At 41.8% G+C, this 20356-nt stretch overlaps 1 protein-coding gene across 1 annotated transcript in view; it reads left to right on the top strand.

The window, feature by feature from the left end:
* Window positions 1–19365: 19365 nt before the first annotated feature.
* DUSP26 (dual specificity phosphatase 26) overlaps window positions 19366–20356 on the top strand; it is a 17891-nt gene continuing 16900 nt past the window's right edge. Inside the window, exon 1 of the mRNA XM_023214581.1 lies at window positions 19366–19388. Within this exon, the coding sequence (XP_023070349.1) occupies window positions 19383–19388 (6 nt within the window). The 5' untranslated portion in view covers window positions 19366–19382. The remainder of the gene's footprint in view (window positions 19389–20356) is intronic.

Below are 20356 nucleotides of genomic sequence, written 5' to 3'. Positions count from 1 at the left end.
ATCTTGCTCTGTTGCCCAGGCTGGAGAGAAGTGTCATGATCTCAGCTCACTGCAACTTCCGCCTCCTAAGTTCAAGCAATCCTCCTGCCTCAGCCTCCTGAGAAATTGTACAAAAAATAATTTTAAAAAATTAGCTGGGCCAGGTGATGCGCAACTGTAGTCCCAGCTACTCAGGAGGCCAAGGCAGGATGATCACTTGAACCCAGGAGCTTGAGGCTGCGGTGAGCTATGATTGTACCACTGCACTCCAGGCTGGGCAACAGAGCAAGACCCTGCCTCAAAAAAAATAGTTACAAATAAAAAGTCACTACTCAGTAATGTACAAAATACATTTGCAGTAAATTCATTTATTTATTTATTCATGTATTTATTTTCGAGTTAGGGTCTCACTCTGTCACCCAGGCTGGTGTGCGGTGGTACCATCATGACTCACTGCCACCTCGACTTCCAGGTTCCAGCAATCCTCTCACCTCAGTCACCCGAGTAGCTGGAACCACAGGCGTGCACTACAATGCCCAGCTAATTTTTGTATCTTTGGTAGATACAGGTTTTCACCATGTTTCCCAAGCTGGTCTCAAACTCCTGAGCTCATGTGATCCACCCGCCTTGCCCTCCCAAAGAGCTGGATTACAGGCGCAAACCACCGCACCTGGCCTGGAGTAAATTCAAACTACTGAGTAGGAAGCTGGGTGTGATGGCGTACACCTGTAATCCCAGCACTTTAGGAGGCCAAAGAGGGAGGACTGCTTGAGCCCCAGGAGTTCAAGACAAGCCTGGGCAATATAGTGAGACCCCATCTCTACAAAAAATAAAAAATTTAAAAACAAAATGGAGGGCCTGGCATGGTGGCTCAGGCCTGTAATCCCAGCACTTTGCCAGACCTAGGTGGGTGGATCACCGGAAGTTAGGAGTTTGAGAGCAGCCTGGCAAACATGGCAAAATCTCATCTCTACTATAAATACAAAAATTAGCCAGGCATGGTGCGACGTGCCTGTAGTCCCAGCTACTCAGGACGCTGAGGCAGGAGAATTGCTTGAACCCGGGAGGTGGAGGTTGCAGTGAGCTGAGATCGTGCCACTGCACTCCAGCCTCCGTGACAGAGTGAGACTCCGTCTTAATAAACATAATAAAAATAAGGAAATGAGGAGGGACCACCCAAGGAGTGACAGTGATGGTGAAGGAGAGGGGTGGTTTGAAAGACTAGAAGTGGCCGGGCGCAGTGGCTCAAGCCTGTAATCCCAGCACTTTGGGAGGCCGAGGCGGGCGGATCACGAGGTCAGGAGATGGAGACCATCCTGGCTAACATGGTGAAACCCCCTCTCTACTAAAAAAATACAAAAAAACTAGCCGGGCGAGGTGGCGGGCGCCTGTAGTCCCAGCTACTCGGGAGGCTGAGGCAGGAGAATGGCGTAAACCCGGGAGGCGGAGCTTGCAGTGAGCTGAGATCCGGCCACTGCACTCCAGCCTGGGTGGCAGAGCGAGACTCCGTCTCAAAAAAAAAAAAAGAAAGAAAGAAAGAAAGACTAGAAGTAAGGAATTGATACCTTAGTAATTTGGTTCAATACACTGAATCAGGTGGGGGTAAGGAAGGAACCAAGGAAGCCTGAGTTTAGGTTTTAGAATAAGGCAACTGAAGGAAAGGGAGAAACATTCCTAATGATATAGCGGAGCAAGATGAAATCAGTTTGGGTTCGGAGCAGATTGAGTTGGAGCCCTTGTAGGATAAACGCTGACATGGAAGCCCCTCTGGTTTAGTCTCACTAGGTAGATTCATTTGAGTTAACAGAAAACTAAATTGTAGACTTCATGTGAAAAATTATAAGATTGTGCTGTGTTTTTGTTTTGCTTTCTTTTTTATTTTTTTATTTTGCTTTGTTTTATTTTTATTTTTATTGTCTCCTACTTGAGTTGCTTTATTGAATCTTCTTTTGTAGACAAATAAGAACTTTATAATTGTTTGGATTTAAATTTTTTTTCCAAATTGCTTAAGAGTATTAGAAAATAACTTCTTTCCTTGCAGTTTTTAAAATGTCCCTTTCTAATTGGTTACATGATAATATATTCACACAACAAAATAATATGCAACTGTTTAAAACGGTTCATATTAAAAAATATTTAGTAAATGGAGCAATAGTCATGAAATACTCTTAAGCAGAAAAAAAGGCAGGTTACAAAATAGTTACGTATACTGTGATTCTAATTTTCATAAAAATATGTGTGCATCTGTGTATGCACAGGGACAAATGGAAAGCAAAACAGCAAAATACAATTATGTCTATCTCTAAGTGTTGGGATTTGGGATGATTTTTTAAAATTGTCTTATTGTGTTTTTATGCATTTGCTAAATTCAAAACAATGAATATTTAATATTCTAGAGTTTAAAAATTAATATGGTTTCCAAATGCTTTGTCTTATAAATTTATTCTATACCTCCATTGTCAAACCTTAAAACTGAAAATAAATTCACCAAGTCAGCAGAAGTTATCTTTGCCTTGTGGGAATAAGAGTAATATATATTCTTTATTTATTTTGTTCATTGTTTCCATAATAGAAAGGTTAATAATTAGAAACGCTTTTAGAAGGAAACGTTTTCGGATCTCATGGAAGATGCAAAAATAAAAAAGTAAATAGGAGGAAACATTTATTTCCTTCCTCTGTCCCATAAAAGTTCACTTTCAGGAAAGGGCCTGATGTTAGTCATTTGCACCTCCATGTGAATTTGACACCTCTTCCCCAGAGGTATTTACCTTCCTGTTAGGCTCTCTAATTAGGAGGAAATCTGAGTTCTATAAAGTTCAGATGTCCTGTGGTTTAGCCCACCTACTTCCTCACCAGACTTTCAGAAATAACAGTTTAGTCCTCAAAGGAGATCCCTTCTTCATGATCCATCCATCCATCCTCCTCCTACCAGGGAAGGATCTCCTACCAGCATTCTAAAAGTGCTGACTCTATGGTTTCCTCTTTTGGTGATCACGTTTTCCTCATATTTGGGCTCTTTAGTGTTGTGTGTGAGATTTCCTGGCTAGTAAACTGCTATACAGAGCCACTTAATAAGAAAAACCAGAGCAGCCTCCAGTGGCTGAGAGGTGAATTCCTCCTGGGTCTCTTTTTCTTTCCCCCGACCCGTTTTCCTTCCTTCTTTTCTCTCTCTCTCCCTCCCAGACTTCCCTGCTTGCTTGCTTTCTTCCTGTTCATTTATCCCTCCAAGTCCCAGATTTTCTGAGTCAACCCAATTTCAAAGATCTTGTCTCATTATCTTCTTCTATACACTCATGCCTTTGTCAGATAATACGTTCAGATTCTTAGTTCAGAAAATGTGGTCACCATAGACGACCTCTTCAAATTATTCCTAATACTTGCCTCACTTCCTTTATGTCAACTTAAATGAAAGGAGACTCAAGACATGATACACACCACACACAAAAAATAAAGGAGTGAATGAACAAAGTTTTCATGAGGACAAGGTTAGTATATGCTTTACACACAGTGGGGTAATCAAAATAGTCATTTGTTGAGTGCTTATTATGAACCAGGTGCTGTGGTAATGCCAGAGGTGTTTGAACCAAAGGAACTCCATCTCGAATGGGAGCTGGGTAAAAATAAGGCTGAGATCTACTGGGCTGTATTCCCAGGATGTTAAGGCATCCTTAGTCACAGGATGAAATAGGAGGTCAGCACAAAATACAGGTCACAAAGACCTTGCTGATAAAACAGTTTGTAGTAAAGAAGCTGGCAAAAACCCACCAAAACCAAGATGATGGCAAGAGTGACCTCTGGTCATCCTCACTGCTCATATGCTAATTATAGTACATTAGCATTCTAAAAGTACTATGCTATAGTACTAGCATATAGACTCTACATGGTCTAAAAGAGAGAGAAACCCTCAGTTCCGGGTATAGCCCACACCTTTCCCTGAAAACTCATGAATTATCCACCCCCTGCTAGCATATCATCAAGACGTAACTGTAAGTGTTCTTAGTCCACCAGCCCAAGCTGCTGCTCTGCCTATGGAGTAGTCATTCTTTTGTTCTTTTACTTTCTTAATAAACTTGCTTTCATTTAGTCTACAGACTTGCCCCGAATTCTTTCTTGTGCAAGATTCAAGAACCCTCTCTTGGTGTCTGGATCCGGACCCCTTTCTGGTAACAATAAACGATTTACATATTTTATTTAATCATCACAGGAAGTCATATCACAGTCTAAATGAACAACCTAAGATTTAGAGACACTCAGGCAGAGAGCCAGGATTCACACTCAGGTATCTGACTCCAAAGCACATGCTCTTAATAAACATGCTTTACTGCCATTGTGGGGTAATTTTGGAAGAGCCTGGGACAGGCTTACTGAACCCCACCACTCACCTTCAAAATAACCACTTCAATTTGGTTTGTTTGTTTTTTGAGACAGGGTCTCGCTCTGTTGCCCAGGCTGGAGTGCAGCAGTGCAATCTCGGCTCACTGCAACCTACCCCTCCCAAGTTCAAGTGATTCTCCTGCCTCAGCCTCCCAAGTAGCTGGGATTATAGATGCTTGCCACCACACCTGCTAATTTTTTTATTTATAGTACAGACAGGATTTCACCATGTTGGCAAGGCTAGTCTCGAACTCCTGACTTCAGGTGATCCATCCACCTGGGCTTCCCAAAGTGCTGGGATTACAGGTGTGAGCCACCACACCCAGCCATAACCCCTCAATTTGCATAGCACTTTAGGATGTGTGTGCATGCCTGTGTGTGCATGTGTGTGATCCATGAGTCTCATAACAGCCCCGAGACATCAACAGGGCCTGGTGGAATATTAATTCTCCATTTATAGGAGAGGAATTAAGGCCCAGTGAGATTAAGTAATTTGTCACAGGCAGTGAAAAAGGCCTGGAACTAATTTTCAAACACTGTGTTACTTTCTCAACTTCTGCTTTCCTATGGTCTGAGATTCCCTTTCTAGCAACAAAACCTTTCATTCCATTATTAAAAAGAAGTTATAGATGCCAGCTGAACTTTAAGGAAATGATTCACTGTGGATAGCTGAGACTTCTGGATAGCTAAGGATGTGCTTCTCTACCATCCATTTCCACTCTTTCCTTTATCCCTTTTTCTCACCTCTGTCTGCCTCTGTTGCTGGGAAACCATTTGGAATTGTCTATTTATATGGCTATCTTCTACGGTGAGCCACAGCGCCCACCTTTATCCACATGGCTATTCTAGCTACTGGAGCTGGGCATGGTGGCTCGCACCTGTAAACCCAACACTTTGGGAGGCCAAGGCACAAAGATCGCGTAAGCCCAGGAGTTCTGGGCCAGCCTGGGAAACAGAGCGAGACCCTGACTCTCAAAAAAAAAAAACTATTAGCTGGGCATGGTAGATGGTGGTGCATACCTGTAGTCCCAGCTACTCAGGAGGCTGGGGCAGGAGGACTACTTGAGCCCAGGAATTTGAGGCTGCAGTGAGCTACTGCACCACTGCACTCCAACCTGGGTGACAGAGAAAGACCCCGTCTCTAAAAAAAAAAAAATTAAACAAATAAAATTAAACACATAAATAAAAAAAGAAAAGAAAATATTCTAGCCACCGGGCAAGTTCCCGGTAGAACACACTCCATAAGAAATAGCAACTAAGACTGGGGGCAAGGAGGTAGAAAGCGGGGAACGGCGGGTCTGTGTTTCTCACGGGTACATGGGAGACACTGCGGTTTCATTTTCTCCTTCAACAGTTCATCCAGCACAACATATTACACAGTTTATTGCCTTCTTAGAAATAAAAGAGCTGAATTTACCCTTTGGGTGACAACACAAAAATATCATAATAAACAAATAATAGCTAATATTTATTTATTTTGTGCTTACCATATGCCAGATACTGTTCTAATTGCTTTACATATATAAATAAATTAATCAGTATTAACTCATTCATTCCATTAGTTTGCAATGCTGTAAAACAGCAATGCCCCAGGAGGTACTGAAGGATTTATAATTATTTCTACCATTTTTTAGTTCTTAGATCTCTCCCTTTTCCTGCAACTTCCATTTCTAATAGATTGCTAAATACCACCTCTCCAGATTTCTGATTTGCTTCCTTTAATCTCCTACATTTTTTTTTTCTTGACACAGGGTCTTGCTTTGTCAGCTAGGCTGAAGTGCAATGGCATAATCACAGCTCACTGCAACCTGTGCAATCCTCCAACCTCAGCCTACCAAAGAGCTGAAACTACAGGCGCGCGCCACGACAGCTAATTTTTTTTAAATTTTTTGTAGAGGCAGGGTCTCCCTAACTTGCCGGGGCTGGTATCGAATTCCTGGCCTCAAGCTATCCTCCTGCCTCTACCTTCCAATGTGCCGGGATTACCGGCGTGAGCCATTGCACCTAGCCTAATCTCCTATAGACTTAGAAGGATAAACCAATAGTGTTGGAAATTATATCCAGAAAAAGGTAACTATGTTCGTGTGTGTGTGTGTGTGTGTGTGTGTGCACGCCTGTGTGTGTTTTGAGATGGAATCTCACTCTTTCGCCCAGGCTGGAGTGCAATGGCGCAATCTTGGCTCACTGCAACTTCTGCCTCTCAGGTTCAAGCGATTTTCCTCCCTCAGCCTCCTGAGTAGTGGGATTACAGGCCCCGCTACCATGCCCAGCTAATTTTTGTGTTTTTAGTAGAGATGGGATTTTACTATGTTGGCCAGGCTGGTCTCAAACTCCTGACCTCAAGTGATCTACCCACCTTGGCCTCCCAAAGTGCTGAGATTACAGGCGTGAGCCACCGTGCCCAGCCACCAACAGAAGTATGTTCTGATAAGAGCATATAAATAAAATATATTAATAATAATACATGTGTGGTACCCAAATGGAAATATACAATATATGCAATATACTCAATGTATCTATTTCATTTATTTTGGGCACCAGAGTCATTTTTTTTTTTTTTTTAAGATAAGGTCTCCCTCTGTCACCTGGCTGGAGTACATTGTCACAATCACAGCTCACTGCAGCCCTGACTTCCCAGGCTCAAGCAATCCTCTCACCTCAGCCTCCTGAGTAGCTGGGACCACAGGCAGGCACCACAATGCCCAGCTAATTTTTAAATTTGTTTTTGTAGAGATGGGGGTCTCACTTTTTTGCCCAGGCTGGCCTCGAATTTCTGAGCTCAAGTGATCCTCCTGCCTCTTGCCTCCCAAAGTGCTAGGATTACAGGCATAAGTCACCACACCCAACCTAGAGTCTTTATTTATCTATTTATTCAATCTCGGCTCACTGCAACCTCTACCTCCCGGGTTCAAGCGATTCCCCTGCGTTAGCCTGCTGAGTAGCTGGGATTACAGGCACCAGCCACCATGCCCAGCTAATTTTTTATATTTTTAGTAGAGATGGCATTTCACTATGATGGCCAAGCTGGTCTGAAACTCCTGACCTCAGATGATCCACCCACCTCAGCCTCCCAAAGTGCTGGGATTACAGGCATGAACCACCGCACCCAGCAGTCTTTATTTTTAACATTTTATGATGAAATAATTTCAAATTTGCAGAAAAATTGCAAAAATACTACAAGGAACTTCCATATACATTTCATCAACCTTTCACTGTCTCTAGCTAGAAGTATCCCAATGAGTTCATGAGATACAATTTCTCAAGATCCCTGGTAAAGAATGTGGCCATTACAAAGATCTTTAATCTGCTGTACATTTAATCCCAAACTTTTCCTCTCCCATGAATAATTAAAATATAGCTAATTTAACTTTCGTGACCTATTTTGAATGTGGAATCATAAATATGGAAAAGCCCTAATGATATCACTGAGACCGTCAACCAGATGTATGATAGAAGTGAAACTATTACCGATTGATGAGAATTAATCATGGCTTGAAGCTATACCATTTATCTATTAAGTAAAAATATAGGCCAGGCACAGTGACTCACTCCTGTAATCCCAGCACTTTGGGAGGCCAAGGCAGGCAGATCATCTGAGATCAGGAGTTCAAGATCAGCCTGGCCAACATGGTGAAACTCCATCTCTACTAAAAATATAAAATTAGCCAAGTGTGGTGGTGCACGCCTGTAATCCCAGCCACTCTGGAGGCTAAGCAGGAAAATTGCTTTAACTGGGACAGTGGAGGTTGCAGTGCGCTGAAACCATGCCATTGCACTCCAGCCTGGGTGACAAGAGCAAAATTGTGTCTCAAATATGTATGTGTGTGTATATATATATATATATACACACACACACATAGAGAGCGTGCTAGAAACATTTTGTAACAAACACTGCTTGAAGTCTTTTTTTTTAATCTATTGTTACACTTTAATAAGGAAGTATATCTGACTTCATCAAAGATAAAGGCCACTATCATAAACTTTTTTTTTTTTTTGAGACGGAGTCTCTCTCTGTCGATAGGCTGGAGTGCAGTGTTGCTGTCACGATCCTGGTTCACTGCAACCTCCAACTCCTGGGTTCAAGTGATTGTCCTGGCTTGGCTTCCCGAGTAGCTAGGACTACAGGCGTGCTCCACAACACCCAGTTAATTTTTGTATTTTTAGTAGAGATTGGTTGGCCAGGATGGTCTCGACCTGACCTTGTGATCTGCCCACCTCAGCCTCCCAAAGTGCTGGGATTACAGGCATCAGCCATCACACTCGGCCTATCATAAACTTTTAAAAAATTCTTAATCTCTAAATTTCCCTCAAATATTTTCTTCTGTAGCCAAATTACAAATTATTTAAGCTCTTTTTCAGTGATCAGAGATTTTTCTAATCCTTGCAGTCTGCATTATGAATAAAGAAGACTGGGGAGAGTAAGCAATAAAACATCACTAAAAGTCTACTACATGCAAAATACAATGCCTAAGCTAATGCCATATTACATAACAGGCTCTAATAAATTGGAATTTGAGACCGAAGCTCAAGGCCAGCCCCTGTGGCTCCAGGACACAAGCCTGCTCCTGTAGACCCAGCCCCCCGGCCCACCTCAGCACAGCCCTGTGGTCTCAGACTCCAGGCTGGCCACTGCAGACCCAGCCTCCTGGCCAGCCCCTGCAAACCCAGGCACCAGGCCAGCACCTGCAAACCTAGGCTCTACACTAGACCCTGCAGACCCAGGCTTTAGGCTGGCCTCCATGGATCCAAGACCTAGGTGTGCCCCCACAGGCTAAGACTCCAGAAACATCCTTATGGCTTTGGACACCAAGCCTATCCCAGTGCCTGGCCAGCCCTTACACACTAAATCTCAAGACCCACTTTGGTGGCAAGTCAGCTTCTGTGGACTCAGACTTCAGGTCAGCATCCATGGATCCAGGATCCAGGCCTGTCCCTGCAGATCTAGGCTCCAGGCCAAACCTCGTAGAATCAGTTGACACAGCGGACCCAGGCTCCAGGCCCAACCCCACAGACCCAGGCATGATGCCCAGGTGGACCCAGATCCCAGGCCAGCCTGCCTTAGGCCTCCAGCAGTAAGCCTGCCATGATGGCCCACCAAGAAACTCTGGACAGGCTGACTAGCAAAGGGCTTTTCCTAACAAAGTCAGCCTGTAAAGATGAAAATAGGTGGGTGAGCGTGGTGGCTCACGCCTGTAATCCCAGCACTTTGGGAGGCCAAAGCAGGTGGATCACTTGAGGCCAGAAGTTTGAGGCCAGCCTGGCCAAATGGCGAAACCCAATCTCTACTAGAAATACAAAAATTAGTCAGGCATGGTGGCACATGCCTGTAATTCCAGCCACCTGGGAGGCTGAGGCATGAGAATTGCTTGAACCCAGGAGGTGGAGGTTGCAGTGAGCCAAGATCACACCACTATACTCTAGCGTGGGCAACAGAGCGAGACTCTGTCTCAAAAAAAAAAAAGAAAAGATCAGAGTAGGTGCCTGTTTCTTCAAATGTGCAGACAACAACACATGGCCATAGAAATTCAAATAATCAGGAAAACATGACACCACCAAATGTTTAAACTAAAGCACCAGTAACAGGAAATGGAAACCCACAAATGACCTAACAAAGAATTCAGTTTTGACATAACTCAGTTTACAGAAAACACAATAGTAGAGAAGAAATGCAAATGACGCTATGATGAAACAAACAAGACACATATATAGGACATCCTTTAAGACAACAGGCCTTTTATATCTAATAAGTCAATGTAATGGAAGAGGAACATGGTAGAGAGATTATATTCTAAATTCAAAAGGGCCGGGCACAGTGGCGCATGCCTGTAATCCCTGCACTTTGGGAGACCAAGGTGGGCAGATCACCTGAGGACAGAAGTTTGAGACCGGCCTGGCCAACATGGTGAAACCTCGTCTCTACTACAAATACAAAAAATTAGCTGGTCATGGTGGCACATGCCTGTAATTCCAGCTACTCAAGAGGCTTCCCTTCCCTTCCCTCCCCTTCCCTCCCCTCCCCTCCCCTCCCCTCCCCTCCCTTCCCCTCCCTTCCTTTCTCTTTCTTTCTTTTCTTTTTTTCTTTCAGGAGAATCACTTGAACTGGAAGACAGAGGTTGCAGTGAGCTGACATCGTGCCACTGCACTCCAGCCTAGGCGACAGAGAGGGACTCTGTCTCAAAAAAAAAAAAAAAAAAGGACTGCATATTAAAAAAGATTAAGGAATTATTGTCAGTTTCCTTAGGGGTCATAGTGGCATTGTGGTTATATATGAGTATGTGGTTTTTTTTAGGAGATACATAATAGGGTATTTGGGATGAAAGTATTTTGGGCTGGGAGCTATGACACGTACCTGTAGTCCCAGCTACTTGGGAGACTGAGGCAAGAGGAGTGCTTAAAACCAGGAGTTTGAGTTTGCAGTGAACTATATGGCTGCACCACTGCACTCCAGCCTGGGGGACAGAGTGAGACCCTGTCTCTAAAAAAAAAAACAAAAACAAAAACAAAAAAACAGTTCTAATTAGCGATCCTGACATTTAAAAAAGAATTAGTGTGGCCAGGCGTGGTGGCTTATTTTATAATCCTGGTTACTCAGAAGGTTGAAGCAGGAGTATCACTTGAGCCCAGGAGTTTAAGGCCAGCCTGGGCATCTCACAAGACCCCATCTTAAAAAAAAAAAAAAAAAGGATTTTGGCATCTGCAAGTTAGTTTCAAAAATAAGTGTATATTTGCGTGCATATGTCTCATAACAGAAGAAAATTAGACATAAATCACATATATTTACATAAATATATGTAAATCACATAAGTATATGTGATTTATATACACATAAACGTATATATATACAGTCACCAACTTACAATGGTTCAATGTAGGATTTTTCAATTTTACAATGGTGTGAAAGCAATACACATTCAGTAGAAACTATATTTTGAGTACCTATGCAACCATTCTGTTTTTCACTTTCTTTTTTTTTTTTTTTTTTTTTGAGATGGAGTCTCACTCTGGCACCCAGGCTGGAGTGCAGTGGAGGGTGGAGGTGGAGGCGGGCAGATCACCCATGGTCAGGAGTTTGAGACCATCCTGGCAAACATGGCGAAACCCTGTCTCTACTGAAAATGCAAAAATTAGCTTGGCATGGTGGCGCCTGCCTGTAATCCCAGCTACTCGGGAGGTCGAGGCAAGAGAATTGCTTGAACTCGGAAGGCGGAGGTTGCAGTGAGCCGAGATCTCACCACTGTACTCCGTCTAAGAAAGAAAGAAAGAAAAAAAAGAAAGAAAGAGAAAGGAAGGGAGGGGAGGGGAAGGGAGGGGAGAGGAGAGGAGGGGAGGGGAGGGAAGGGAAAAATTCAGATTCCAAAATAGCTTCCTGAAGTGATTTCTTGGCTGGCCAAGAGGAAAAAATGAAAACTTAAAATGATCTTTCTCCTTAAATCACAACTCAAAACTGAAGAGTCTTTTGGTACTATTCCTTATCCTGCATCTTATGTTCTTTAAACTTCTCTCTGCCCCTATCTTTTTCTCTTATCTGTTCCCCTTTTTTTCCATAGCTGGCCAGCAACCCTCAAAACTCAATTGCCTCTTAAAATTAAACTTTTCTTTGAACACAAAAAAGTTCTTATGGTTGATTTTAAGCTCTTATCTTGCTCTTAGTTGTGAGTCATTGTCAAAATCTTTAGAAAGCCTAGACGGGATAGAGATAAATTGTAGAGAGGAAAGAAAAAAGAGTTGATACGGTCTTTCCAACCAGGGGAATTCTATCTTTCTAGTGATAGAGGTATTCATTTTACTGGGACAGTTATTAAAGAGCTCTACAGAGCCCTGACACATTCAGATACTTCACTGTCCATATCACTCCCAAAATTCAGGAAAGATAGAAAGAAATAATGAAATTCTAAAACTCAAATTACCAAAATTCTTCAAGACTCTGAAACTTCTGTGGCCTAAGGTATTGTCATTGGCTTTATTGATAATGAGATCAACTGTTTCTGGGGCTTAGCAACTCTTTACCCATGAGTTAGTAAGAGGCTGGCTTTGGGAGTCTAGAAAGTTTACCTCTAAATGTAGATATCACCCTGTTCCAAGAAGACATGGTCAACTATTTTAAGGGACTGGTACAATACACCTATTTTTATCATCAATAGGTAGGAGAAGCTGTTCTTCAACATTATCCTAAACAACCCTTGCATGACTTAAAATCTGGAGACCTGGGCTGGGCGTGGCGGCTCACACCTGTAATCCCAGCAGTTTGGGAGGCTGAGGCAGGAGGATCACCAAAGGTGAGGAGTTTGAGACCAGCCTGGCCAACATGAAGAAACCTGATCTCTACTAAAAACACAAAAATTAGCCAGGCATGGTGGCGGGTGTCTGTAATCCCAGCTACTTGGGAGACTGAGGCAGAAGAATCGCTTGAACCCAGGAGGGAGGGGGAGGTTGCAGTGAGCCGAGATTGCATCACTGCTTTCCAACCTGGGTGACAGAACGAGACTCCATCTCAAAAAAAAAAAAAAAAAAAAATCTGGAGACCTGGTTTTTTGGAACAGACTTTAGAGAAAAATAGCCCTTAAACCATGGTGGAAAAGACCCTATCAGGTACTGTTAACAACTAGCACAGCAGCAAAACTATAAGATGTTGATCCTCCATTTCATGTCTGAGCCACCACCAAGATGACTACATCCTAAATCCAGAAATCTGTGAATTTGTTACTTTTTGTGGAAAAGGGGACTATGAAGATATAATTAAGTTTAATTATATTAAGATTAATTACCTTGAGATAGAAAGATGATTTTGGATTTTCCAGGTGGAACCAATGTATTTACAAGCATCCTTATAAGAAGGAAACAGGAGTTTCACAAATAAAGAAAATGCAATGCGATGAGAGAAGCAGAAAAAGAGAAGTATTTGAAAATACCACATGGCTGGCTTTAAAATGAAGGAATGGATCATGAGCCAAGGAATACAGGTGGCCTCCAGAAGCCAGAACAGGCAAGCAAACAGATTACCTCCTAAGACCTCCAGAAGGAATGCATTCCATGGACCGATTTTAGATTTCTGACCTCTAGAAATGTAACAAAATAAACATGTATTATTTTAAGCCATAAGTTCATGAGAATTTGTTACAGCAGCAATAGAGAACTAAGAAGGCTGTCTCTCAACTAAAGAAATATAAACTAACCCTGAGTTCTTGGAAGACTGTCTTTATCAGAGACCTTAACCTGAGCATTCTTAGGAACCTGCAGAAACATACAGTCTTTGGGAAGAGATAACATTCAACCAGCAAGACAACTGTGGGGGATGTAGACATTCCCACCTGAGGTCCATGCGCTAAGACCACAGATTGCTACTCTTTAATCTACGTTCTTTTGTTTTCTGTTTTCCTACCTCTCTTCTTTTCTCTGTTGCTGATTTGAGGCTGTTTTCACCTATTTATGCATTAGACCCCTATTCCTTTTTTTTTTTTTTTTTTTGAGATGGAGTCTCGCTCTGTGGCCCAGGATGGAGTGCAATGGCATAATCTTGGCTCACTGCAACCTCTGCCTCCCAGGTTCAACTGATTCTCCCACCTGAGCCTCCTGAGTAGCTGGGATTACAGGCACCCGCCATCATGCCTGGCTAATTTTTGTATTTTTGTAGAGACAGAGTTTCACCATGTTGACCAAGCTGGTCTTGAACTGCTGACCTCAGGTGATCTGCCTACCTCAGCCTCCCAAAGTACATGGATTACAGGCATAAGCCACCACGCCTGGCCAGACCCCTATTCTTAATATTGTTTTGTTTTGTTTTGTTTTGAGACAGACCCGCTCTGTCATGTAGACTAGAGTGCAGTGGTGTGATCTCGGCTCACCACAACCTCCATCTCCCAGATTCAAGCCAGGAATGCTGAAAAACACCCTACAATTCATAGGAGAGCCCCCTCACTCAGCATCAACTGCAAGTGAAGTTCTGCCATACAGTTCTGACACTGATTACCCAGAGTTAATGAAGACATCACAGGTTAGATTCAAAGTCCTCCATGAGACTGCTCTCACTTCAGACATGAGCTGTCAGTATCTGGGGTCCCCAGGCTTCCTATACTTCTGATTGTCTATAAATGTAGGGGTTTTCCTAACCTTCTCAAATTCAGGAATTCACTAGAATGAGTCACAGAACTCAGGAAAGTGGTATACTTACAATTACTTTCATTGTAAAGGATACACATAGGGCAAGACCTGGGAAGATGTGACGACCTACCATGCCCTCCCCCCACAGCATAGAGTGCATTCCCTGCCTTTGCATCCATGTGTCCACCAATCAGGAAGCTTCTCTGAGCTTCAGTGTCCAGAGTTTTTACTGGGGTTTCATTATGAAGGCATGATAGATTAAATCATTGACCACATGATCAAGCTCAACCTCCAACCCCTCTCTCCTTTACAGAGATTGTGTAACTGAAAGTCCCAATGCTGTGCCTATGTGTTTGGTCTTTTCAGTGACCAGATTGCATCCTGAAGCTTTCTTGGGTCCCACCCTGAGTCGCTCCATTTGCATAACAAAGATACACTTACCATTCTGAAATTTCAAGAATATCTCCTCTCAGAACCAGGGATAAAGGCCAGTCAAAGTTTTTATTATGGAACATCCACAACAAGAAATGACCAGGCCTAAAATGTCAATAATGCCAAGTTTGAGAAACTCTGCTTTAAAACTATCTAATGACCCTAGTACTACAGATTTCTTTGTCTGATGCCAAACTATTCTTCATGAGCAGTGTCAGAATGTTACAACCATTAGATAATCTTGTAGGGTTATTTTGGCCAAAAATAGATTATTAAGTGGCCTCCAATTACTATATTGAATTTGTGGCACAAAGACCTAGTAACCATTTTCTTTAAGCTGGACAGAAACATATTCCCTTGATCAACCAATGCCTGCTTTCAGGAGAGACACTAATGTCACCTAGGATCCATTTTGGCTCAATTTCTTCTCTAGAAAAAGACAGATCATTAGATTATTTAATTCAAGTAGAAGAGAGACTAAGCATTGACTTTAACTTTTTAAATTAATTTATTTATTTTGAGATGGAGTCTTGCTCTGTTGCCCAGGAAGGAGTGCAGTGGCACAATCTCAGCTCACTCCAACCTCTGCCTCTCGGGTTCAAGTGATTCTCCTGACTCAGCCTCCTGAGTAGCCAGGATTACAGGCACACGCCACAATGCCTGGCTAGTTTTTATATTTTTAGTAGAGATGGGGTTTCACCATGTTGGTCAGTCTGTCCTCAAACTCCTGACCTCGTGATCTGCCCACCTCGGCCTCCCAAAGTGCTGGGATTGCAGGCATGAGCCACTGAGTCCATCCATATTGACTTTATTTTTAAACCTAAATCTTACCTACTTAAGGAGAATTCTGGATTGTCTTCTTTCTTCTCCAAGCCTCTTCACTTCATACATCACAATAGTCCTGAAAAGTAAGGTGAATCCTAGAGTGTGACAGGGAAGTTAGACAATGCCATCAAGGCTATGGGAGTACTCACCTGAGAAGTTCATAAAATTGGAGGTCAGGCATGGTGGCTCACACCTGTAAACCCAGCACTTTGGGAGGCCAAGGTTGGTAGATCACCTGTGGTCAGGAGTTCAAGACCAGCCTGGCAAACATGGTGAAACCCTGACTCTACTAAAAATACAAAAATTAACTGGGCATGGTGGCTCATGCCTGTAATCCCAGCTACTCAAAAGGCAGAGGCAGAAGAATTGCTTGAACCTGGGAGGTGGAGGTTGCAGTGAGCCGATCCTGGGTGACACAGTGAGACTCTGCCTCAAGAAGAAAAAAAGAGAGAAATTGAACAGGCAGGGGTGCAAAATGAAGATGATTCAGATTTAACATTGACCTCTCATAAGAAATAGCTATTCTTTTAGGGGAAGAATGTTGTACTTACCTGTTGCAGGAAGTCAGGGACCCCCAAACGGATGTACCGGCTGGAGCCATGGCAGAGGAACATAAATTGCGAAGATTTCATGGACATTTATCACTTCCCTAGTAATACTCTTATAATTTCTTACGCTTGTCTTACTTTAATCTCTTAATCCTGTTATCTTTGTAAGCTGAGGATGTATGTCACCTCAGGACCACTGTGATAATTGTATCTAACTGTACAAATGGATTGTAAAACGTGTATTTGAACAATATGAAATCAGTTCACCTCGAAAAAGAACAGAATAACAGCGATTTTAGGGAACAAGGGAAGACAACCATAATGTCTGACTGCCTTCAGGGTCAGGCAAAAAGAGCCATATTTTTCTTCTTGCAGAGAGCCTATAAATGGATGTGCAAACAAGAGAGATATCACTAAATTATTTTCCTAGCAAGGAATATTAAGACCCTAGGAAAAGAATTGCATTCCTGGGGGAAGGTCTATAAACAGCCGCCCTGGGAGTGTCTGTCTTATGCAGTTGAGAAAAGGACTAAAATACTCCCTAGTCTCCTGCAGTACCCTCAGGCTTATTAGAGTGGGGAAAATACCCACTGAAATAAGAAAAAACTGAATTTGAGGTCAGACCAGTTCTCTGCTCTCGAACACTGTCTTCTGTTGTTTAAGATGTTTATCAAGACAATACGTGCACAGCTGAACATAGACTCTTATCAGGAATTTTTTATTTTACCCTTTGCCTTGTGCTCTTTGTTCTCCTTTTTGCCCTGTGAAGCATGTGATCTTTGTGACCTACTCCCTGTTTATACACCCCCTCCCCTTTTGAAGTCTTTAATAAAAACCTGCCAGTTTTGTTGCTCTGGTGGGCATCACGGACCTACTGATATGTGATGTCACCCCGGCGGCCCAGCTGTAAAATTCTTCTCTTTGTACTCTTTCTCTTTATTTCTCAGACTGGCCGACACTTAGGGAAAATAGAAAGAACCTACGTTGAAATATTGGGGGTGGGTTCCCCCAATACTTACCGCCCTGCAGACCTCTGGAATCTTTCCTGTAATAGTCAGTATTTTCAGAAAACTTAGGTAATTTGGCTAATAACACCAAATTTGATTTTGTGGGATCCTCAGACTAGGGATGTGATCTGTGGTCTTGATTTACTTTGGGCACACTTCGCTCCTGGATGAGAAATAGAAGGCAAACTCTGAACATGATCCTTTGTTTAGTACATTTGTCTGTGTTGCAATGTTCAGATGGTGATCTCTAGAGTCTTAAATGCTGAGGTGCAATAGCTGTCCCAACTAATAAGTCAACAAATAATCATCCAAAAAAACAGCAGGAAAACTTCATATTAATGAAGGTTGAAATATATACCTTTAGAATATTGGAGATTGAATCAGTCATTCCCAGAAACTTAATACATAATTGTGATGCCTCAAATCAGCAAGGAACTGGATTGATCACACCCCAAATACCGACTATCCTTCAGCTCAGAATGAACAATAGTAAAAAGGAGAAAAATAAAAAACAAAACTGTCTACCCCTACAAAGTTTGCTGTCTGCTTTAACAGGATTTTACCATTCCATTGTCTTCATTTGTATAACTTTGCTACCCCAAGAGACTTGTCCAAGAAGGTAACGTTGCAAATAACTTTCTCGTTCACTGTAAAAACTTATCAAAAGATCCAGCAACTCCAAAAAGCATCAATATACAGTTTACATTCTAAGACTCTTTGAGCTCCTCTTCTCAAAATTCTTACCTTGCTGTTTCTACACATTCTAAACTATAGTATGATGATAATTACTCAATTCTAATGAAGTCCATGCATTGAAAGACCCACCTCAAACCAAACTTCAAAATATCAATAAATCAGATCTTGCAATTCCATCTCAGAGTTGCTCTCTGCAAAGTTAGCATTCTCACTTACTGTGATGAACAATAAACTCAGCTTTGTGATATTAAAAGGTTATCCTGATGATATTTGGGAAGCTAGCGTTCTACAAGGACAATGAGAAAATTCTACAGCCAACATAAAGGGAAGGCAGATTACAACAAAGAAATGGTAAGAACCCCAGAAGAAAAGATTTCTCATCAGCAAAACTAAATTCTGGAAGACAAGGAGGTAACACCTTTGATGTGCTGAAAAACATAATTGGGAGCCTAAATTTCCAAACACCAGCAAAATATCATTCACAAGTCAGAAAAAAATTAAAATTTATAGATATTCAAGCACTTAAGAATTTACTAACAATAGTCCTTTACAGAAAGAACTATTAAATAAGAAAAAATAAACCTACAAGGAATGAACAGTATGAAGATATATATAAAAATGCCAAAGAATTGTTTAAAAATGCGGATAAATCTAAATAAATACTGAGTGGGAAAAAAGTTAGAATAGCCATCATTTTTTGTGTGTTTTCAAAAACCAGCTGGCTCTCCTAGTTAAAGATAGCATATTAAAAGCAAGCATTTAATTCTGTTTCTTCCTGAAACCTCATAAAAATGACAGTAGATTTTATATATACAGAGATAAGTATCTATATATACATATATTTATCCATATATATGTATCTATATATAAATATATGTGCATATATATATTCCATGAGAATGAAAAGAACAGAAAAGTCTTTTAATAGCAACAAAATTTTGGAGGCTGAAAAGCAAAAAGAAAGTCACTTGGGGAATATTGACAATCAATGTGATTTACACCACAGAAATATCCAAAAGGCTCAGGAATTGGCAACACTGTTATCTCTGGAAGCACATATAAGGATAGACTAAAAGCCCAGACTTATCTGCAAATCTGTTTAAATTAAACCCCCAGATATCTAATCACTGCCCAGTCAGGCAACTGGTCCTGCCCTACCCCAGCATAAGATTGTAGGTTTATTCTCTGAAAAAGTAAAACAAAGGATCTCTTGATTAGGGGGATACTAGGCATATTTGAGCATGATGTTATTCTAAAGCAGGATACCCCAAAAGATAAATAAATAAAATCTTAAAACTAAAAACCAGAGAAGGCCCAGGAAACAGGACATTCAGAGGCAAAAAGAATTCCCAGCATGAGAGTAAAAGATTCTAATCTTCAGGGTGACCAAGCTTTATACTAGCGTAGACTGCAACCAGTCCAGATGAGGGTAAGTCACAAGGCTCCAGAAAGGACTTAATGTAAAAAAAATGATATTAAGAAAACAACTATATTTACCAAGAAAACATTTAAGTAATTGGGAAAGAATATGGGGACTGAATTACTGAGACATTCATTGAAAATTAAGCAAACAAAAAATAATTATTTACTGACGGGAAGACAGAACATTATGCAAGAGAAGAAATCATGGCATATGACATGATTCAACTGTGAATAACAATTGTTTTTTGTTTGTTTGTTTGTTCATTTGTTTGTTTTTGAGATGGTGTCTCGCTTTGTCACCCAGGCTGGAGTGCAGTGGTTCGATCTCGGCTCACTGCAAGCTCTGCCTCCCAGGTTCACACCATTCTCCGCTACCATGCCCAGCTAATTTTTTTTGTATTTTTAGTAGAGACGGAGTTTCACCATGTTAGCCAGGATGGTCTCGATCTCCTGACCTTGTGATCCACCTGCCTCGGCCTCCCTCGGGATTACAGGAGTGGAGCCACCATGCCCAACCACAATTGTATAGTTTTTAATATTCTAAACACTGAATATTTATGTAACAAAATTATGATACAGTTATATAAGAAAAAATAGGTGGCTGAACATGGTGGCTTATGCCTGTAATCCAAATACTTTGGGAGGCCAGGACAGGAGGATAGCTTGAGTCTAGGAGTTTGAGGCCAGCACAGGCAACAAAGTGAGACCATGCCTCTATAAAATCTGAAAAAAAAAAAAAAAAAAAGAAAGAAAGAACTATATATAGCTGGTCACCTGTAGTACCAGCTACTTGTGGGGACTGAGGCAAGAGGATTGCTTGAACCTGGAAGATTAAGGCTGCAGTGAGCCAAGATTGTGCCACTACACTCCAGCCTGGGTGACAATGTGAGACCCTGTCTCCAAAAAGAGAAAGAGAGAGAGAGAATGGAGGAAGGAAGGAAGGAAGGAAGGAAGGAAGGAAGGAAGGAAGGAAGG

Source organism: Piliocolobus tephrosceles, chromosome 7 (genome assembly GCF_002776525.5).
Source record: "Piliocolobus tephrosceles isolate RC106 chromosome 7, ASM277652v3, whole genome shotgun sequence".
Classification (NCBI taxonomy): Eukaryota; Metazoa; Chordata; class Mammalia; order Primates; family Cercopithecidae; genus Piliocolobus; species Piliocolobus tephrosceles.
Note: the sequence above shows the minus strand (reverse complement) of the source record. Positions and strands in the feature narration are given on the sequence as shown.